This window comes from Dendrobium catenatum, unplaced genomic scaffold (assembly GCF_001605985.2).
Source record: "Dendrobium catenatum unplaced genomic scaffold, ASM160598v2 fragScaff_scaffold_325, whole genome shotgun sequence".
In the NCBI taxonomy this organism is placed as follows: Eukaryota; Viridiplantae; Streptophyta; class Magnoliopsida; order Asparagales; family Orchidaceae; genus Dendrobium; species Dendrobium catenatum.
Window position 1 is genome coordinate 2,003,918 of NW_021318787.1, and position 7,034 is coordinate 2,010,951.

General features: G+C 31.8%; 1 protein-coding gene across 1 annotated transcript; it reads left to right on the forward strand.

Annotated features, from left to right (window-relative positions):
- Positions 1 to 628: 628 nt before the first annotated feature.
- LOC110095222 (serine/threonine-protein kinase Aurora-1-like) lies at positions 629 to 5,340 on the forward strand. Its single transcript, XM_020820667.2, has 9 exons — positions 629 to 821; positions 3,685 to 3,797; positions 3,955 to 4,101; positions 4,203 to 4,298; positions 4,392 to 4,487; positions 4,574 to 4,670; positions 4,799 to 4,916; positions 4,993 to 5,065; positions 5,139 to 5,340. Exons 2-9 carry the CDS (start codon positions 3,705 to 3,707, stop codon positions 5,232 to 5,234), a joined length of 816 nt encoding a protein of 271 aa, XP_020676326.1. The 5' UTR covers positions 629 to 821; positions 3,685 to 3,704; the 3' UTR covers positions 5,235 to 5,340.
- The last annotated feature ends 1,694 nt before the right edge of the window (positions 5,341 to 7,034 follow it).

Below are 7,034 nucleotides of genomic sequence, written 5' to 3' on the forward strand. Positions count from 1 at the left end.
TAAGAGTAGGTTAAATAGTTTGATATGATTTGAAATTTGTTGTGGTTGAAGTGAAATGTTTTGCCTCTTTCATTAATTTAATTTTAGAGTAGATAATTGCAGTTATTATTGAGCCACTTTTGAAACCATAGCTTTTTTTGGCATATCAGACATAATAAAAATTTTATAAAATTATAATTATAATCAATAATCAAGCTAATGGTTCAACAATTAAATAAATGTCTTTATCCTGTGCTAATCATTACTTAACATCTTTATAACACTCTCTATAATTTTAAAATATAAAAAAAATATTAAATGATAAATCATAAAATATATTCCTCTTCTAATTCATAATCTTTAATTAAAAAAATCTCTAAATCACATAATTTAAAGCTCCGGATGCAAAGCAAATTGCCAAATTCTATCTAACGGTCGAATTGGGCCCCATCTTATAAAATTGGGCAGCTCGTCTACATGGGCCCAACAAATGTGCAAATAACAGAAGCGACTGCTTCAATTTTGAATTTTAACGGGCAAATTTCCCAGGATTCCATTATCACCTGATTGGCTTATTACACCAAATTCAAGATTGCCAACTTAATTCGTGACAAGTGTCATTTCTTACATTAGCAGAGTCTCCCATATATGTCATCGGTGGTTCAAGGAGGAGCTGGGGAGCACAGAGCAACGCATTTTGACGATCCTCGGATCACCCCTCGCTGTTTCGCCCTCTTAGGCTCTTCCGTTTCGATGCCCTAGTCCTTCTAGGCGGCCTCCTGCTAAGCCCTCGTCTCATTTTCTTCGGTACCGCCGGCAATCACTTGAGATCGAGGGCTCAGGTATATTTATCTGCGATTTTCTTGGTCAATTTCTTTCGAGAAATGCGATAGCCGTGGTTGTTGATTTTATTTCTTCATTTTGCTCTATTTTCTGTCCTTTACGACTTGATTTTGTTTGGGCTGCTTGGTCTCCTTGCGGCAAGTTTAGATTTTTCGTTACTCTTGTGATTTTTCCGTTATATTATTCTTTCTCTGATTTGCTTCCTACTGGCAATTTCCCACTGTAACTTTTGGAGGAATGAGTCGGAGTGGTGAATTCACTGTTAAAACATGAGTGATTGTAAATTTTGGTTCTCTGTTGCTGTTGTTATGTTTGTTCCGCTGATTCTGTCTGTTACATTGACTTAAGGTAACTGGTGGATGCTAGCTCTGTTTCTCGGTCTGACCGTTCGTCTGTTGCTATGATTTGGCATTTTATGGGCTTTTTGGCCTTTATCCATGTTTGTAGTTGGTTCTGTTGCTATTGTGTATCTTGATGCTCTATTTTGTTGTTTATACTCTAGGTTGTCCGCTAGTTGCTTATTTTCTTGAGTTCTCGTTATGCCTTTGTTTCTTATTTTATTGAGTTTTCAGCTTGCTGATAAGAGTTAACCCACTGAATTGTCCTCTTTCAACAAAATTTAGTAAACATGGCTTGCCAAATTTATATTAAATGGCAATCTGAACTCCTTTATTTCGCCTCGTGTTTTAGCTAACCCAAAATAAGCAATGGTTAATGTAATAGTTAAAGGTTAGTGCAAACATATAGTGGGCTGTGTAGTAAGAACGAATTTAACGTTTTTTCAAGATGGAACAAAAAACAACTGAAAAGACTTTGTGATAAATGATTCATATTCATCCATCACAAAACGTCATGATATTTGTTTTCATCAAGAAAAAATACTGTAACAAAACATTGGTAATCACATTGCTACTACAAATGCCATTATTTTGGGTGCATGGAGTGGGTCATTGGACGACCTTATCAAATAAGACAACTTATGACTTTGTTAAAGGAAATTTTGAGAAAAACTAGCATAAGTAGAAAGACTGTGGAAGACAAATATATATATATGCATGTTTGATAATTTATAATGACTTTTTAGTATAATTGATAACTAAACTTGAAGCTGAAAACAACAAATTCCCTCTCTCTCTCTCTCTCTCTCTCTCTCTCTCTCTCTCTCTCTCTCTCTCTTTCTCTCTCTCTCTCTATAGTCATTTTTCTCTCTCTTGACTGTTAAAGCAACAGCACAAAATAACCAAACTACATAGAAATCTCAAGAAAAATATTCTAATATCATACAAGATATATACATGATACATATTTTCTTCTTCTCTTACATGTAATTGCATATGACATGAGTTCCTTTGCTTTCCTTCATTGTTTTGCTTGCAAGCCCTTACATCTGACTATCATCCTGAAAGTGACTGGTCACTTAATGCTCTAGCCATTGTTCTGTTTGCCGAATCACACTACTGGCCTCATGAACTTGACCTCCTTCTACTTTCCTTAATCATTCTAGATAGTCAACCATTAAGAGCTCAATGCCTTGAATGGAGAAAGGTATATAGTTGTCGATGCTTGACCTTACCCTCATTTCCACATGACCGACCTCTTCTTTTTGAACCAAAAGAGATCATTGTTGTCCTCATTGCCTCACCAGCACTATTCTCTTTGTCGATTCACAACATTGTCCACCTGTACTCAACGTTTGGATACTTTTTCTTTTGTTGATCAAGATAGTCGGCCATCAAGAGCTCAATGCCTTGAATGGAGAAAGATACATTGTTGTATATGCTTGACCTTAGCCTCGTTACCTCACCACCAACTTAAAGAGATCATCGTTATCCTTGATGGCATCCATAAGGAGAAGTTAAGCTTCATACTATCCTTTGATTTCATCTCTTTTCATAGAGCAACATAAGGTGGTAGGTATGATACTATATAAAATGTGAATTTGATCTTAAATTTGGCAGCCACCACACTTCAAAATCAAACTCAAATTCTGTCCAAATCTTAACCAAGCTTTTCTTGGTTTTAAGTAGAATTAAAATAAAAAAAATAAAAAAAAAAGTAGAATTAAAATCAAAATTGAATGAGACTAAATTGAGAAATTGATATCTACACATATATTCACAGCATATAGTGAGAAATGATTGTATTAAATAGATTTTGTGACTACAACAATTAACAAAATATTTATTTAATATTTTAAAGGCATAGAATGCATAGATGGAATGCATGTTAAAGGCATGAGAAAGAAAATATGTTAGAAATTGTGAATGAGATTTTCATAAACTGAAGTTAATATCACATGTGAAACTCAACATGAATGAATTGTCAAGAGAAAAAATAAACTTGTCACCAAAAAATTTATCTGTACTTATATGTAAGTGCAGTCAAGTTTTGATAAAAATACTAGCATAGTCACTCTATCTACGAGCAAGTGTTTTCCAACATTTTTTCTTGGCTTATGTGGCACTTATTGAATGGAAAAAGATGATTTATAGTGGCAACTAAAGATATGGGAATTCAGGTGATGATTAGGAGACAAGGTTGTTAGTATCTCTTGAAAGGGACTTTTTTTATTCTTAGATTTTTCTGCTTTTTTCTCGATTTGAGGCATGACCAAGCTTCTTTTATTATATATTTGTTAGTCTCCTTCAAAAGTGTCTTTCAACATGTTTTGTTTACTTGCGTAGAACTCCTTAAATGGTAAGGAATGATTTATAAAGGAAACTGCTGATAGTTGGGAAAAAAAGCCCATGATGAGGAGAACATGCTATTTTCTCTTGAAAGGGGATTTTAAGTATTCACAGGTTTAATTTTTTATCAATTTGAGGCATGACAATACTTCTTTTTTTATTACATATTTGACAGTCCTCTTCAAAAGTTCAACCATGGAGAAAAGATGGACTTTGAATGATTTTGAAATTGGGAAGCCATTAGGGAGAGGAAAGTTTGGTCATGTGTATTTGGCCAGAGAAAAGAAGGTACATGCTTGTCAATAATACCTTGAACGAACTAGAGATATATCTACTATTCTGGGATTTCTTATTGCATGGAGACCACAATGAACCATCAAATAAACCCCTTCTTTGCTGGATGACTATTATTTTAATACTACTAACTTGCATACCTTCATTGCAGAGTAATCATATAGTAGCAATGAAAGTTCTATCCAAGAGTCAGTTAAAGCAGTCTCAGGTTGAACATCAGATTCGAAGAGAGGTAGAAATTCAGAGTCATCTTAGACACCCTAATATACTGCGTTTATATGGGTACTTCTATGATCAGGTTAAAACTCAAACTCTAATCGATGCAAGCTTCAAATCAGCTTAGCTTACACCTTTGAACAGTTTCCTTAATTTCATTTTCATCATTCTATTTTGTTGTAGACTAGAGTTTATTTGATATTAGAATATGCAACAAAAGGAGAACTTTACAAAGAACTGCAACGGTGCAAATATTTCAGTGAGAGACGAACAGCAACAGTAAGTACTCCATTGAATTTGTGATTTGGTCTAAATCATAGAAATTGGAGGTAGAATTTCTGCTAAATTTTTATACTTATATTGATTATACAGTATATATCATCTTTAGCTCGGGCCCTTATCTACTTGCATGGAAAGCATGTTATTCACCGAGATATCAAACCGGAGAATCTACTTCTTGGAGTGCAGGTGATTGGTTTGATCTCAAATTGCTTCTTCATATTTTTTTTAATTTTTGCTATGAAACATGTTTATGTCATTTTACTTTTGGATAGGGTGAAATAAAAATTGCAGATTTTGGATGGTCAGTTCACACATTTGATCGCAGGAAGACAATGTGTGGCACTTTAGATTACCTTCCACCTGAAATGGGTAATAGCACCATTCATAAACCAACAAACTATTCAGCTTTCATTTCATTTCCTTCAAACCAATCAAAGCCTTAATGATTTTTCATATCTTTCCTGATGAACGATTAATACTAAATTTGTTAATTGCAGTGGAAAGTGTAGATCATGATTCTAGTGTGGATATTTGGAGCTTGGGTGTTCTATGCTATGAGTTCCTCTATGGTGTACCACCATTTGAGGCCAAGGAGCACGCTGATACATACAGAAGGTTAGCTTGATTTTGTTTCTTCTCAACCCAGCAATTTGATGTTATTACCTGATAAACTAATTTGCTCTGAATGCAGAATCATTAAAGTTGATCTCAAATTCCCCTCAAAACCCATAGTCTCTTCAGCTGCGAAGGATCTGATAAGCCAGGTAAATACCCATAGTCTCTCTATATTGCTTTTTAAATCTCTTTTCATTTAAGAAGCTTCAAATTTTGGCTCAGATGCTCGTCAAAGAATCCTCGCAGCGTCTCCCATTTCACAAACTACTTGAGCATCCATGGATTGTTCAAAATGCCGATCCTTCTGGCATTTACTGAAATTTATTTCAATAGTATCATTGCTTGACCATTCGCCAACATTTTATTCTTTCCATTTTGTTTGTTAATGGAAACATTCTCTGTAATTCCTCATTGTTTCTGACATTTGTTTGCTGCAATGAAATTGTTTACTTGAAAAGAAAACTATCAATCATTTGTTGTCCTCCTTGATGTCATATTGTTACATGAAAAAAAAAATTTATTTAATTTAATTTTCATCAATCAAATAATTATATATTCTAACATAAAATTTTAAATCCTGTTATATTTAATATGTTTGCATAAATGTATGCCAAAGATATTTTGGTTTTAAATATGTAAAATTATTGATCTGATATTTATATTGGTTGAATGTTATTAGTTTTAGTTAATATTGATTGATTTTAATGTAAAAAAGGCATTTTTATTATGCAAAAAGCTAAAATTTGTTTTCGAGTATATAACTTTTTAAGCCTCCCATTGTACAATATTGAAATTAGATTAGAGATCACAATATTAATGATATTATACGACTAAAATTTATTTGAGGAAGAAATTTTATAAACATTTATAATAATTTTTTTATAATGAGAATCCAATGGCATATAGGGGTGTCAAAAAATGACATGACTAGCCAAGTTGACCCGAAAATTTATGTCGGGTTGACTCATTTAATAAATGGGTTGAGTTTTTTTGACCTGTTAATTAAACACTTTGAATTCTAATTAACCCGCAAACTTATTTTTCATTTGAAAGGACTCATTTAATTTTTTTTTTCTAAACATTTTTTTACTTGTTTGTATAGTCTTCTTAATTTTTTTTATGAAATATGTTAAATTTTATAGTTAATAAGTTATAAATAATTTTTGTAACCAAAATATGTTAACTAGTCAAGTTCGGGTTATTTGGGATGTTAGCGAGTCAGGTTCAGGATTAATTCTTTTGATAAATGGGTTTTGTTTGGGTTGACTAGATTCTGATTGGATCAATTTTGGGTGAGGAAAATTCATGTCAGATCCAAATCCGTTCGTTGATCCGTTTTGACACCCATAATAAGATCACTAATGAAAAAAGTAAAAGCCCAACAGTTAATAGCAACGGCTTAAAAATCGTTATTACTATTAATTTCTTTCAACGTATAGGAACTACCGACAATCTTGTAGTAATTTTAGAAACATTGTGAGTGTTATTATTGCGGACAAAATTGCACATTAAGTGCTGCAAAAGTATTATTATGATGGTTAAAAGCGCCACCGTATCCTATAGAAGTTTTAATGGAATTTTAATTTAAACATGCATTTTCTATATTTAATTTTAATTCTTTTTAAAATCTTTATTCTTTTATAATTATGATTATTTTGTAATGCAATTGAAAACATTCATTATTATAATTTTTTAGCCTAATATTGAAAATTTTTTATGATCAATATTCTAAATTTTATGAAAATTTTAATAATTTTCAATAAGAATTAACTATACTATTATAGTATTATAATATAATTAATAACGAATTTTGACTCTGAATAATATTACAATTAATGCCCATAAATTTATACTTTATTTTTTTGAGAACAAAAGAAGGAAGATTTGTGCTCAAAATTTTTAAAATATATTATTTATATCCTTCAAATTGAATCGATGGATTTAATTTAGTTTGAAATAAATTTAGTCAAATATTTATCTAAATTTAATATTAAAACTAAATAATTTAAATAATTTGAAAACAAATTATTTAAATTCCCCTAAATACGGGTCTTCGAGGAAATGTTGGTTTATTTGGAGTCGACAACTTTTCATAGATATGAATGAAAAAAAATTTGT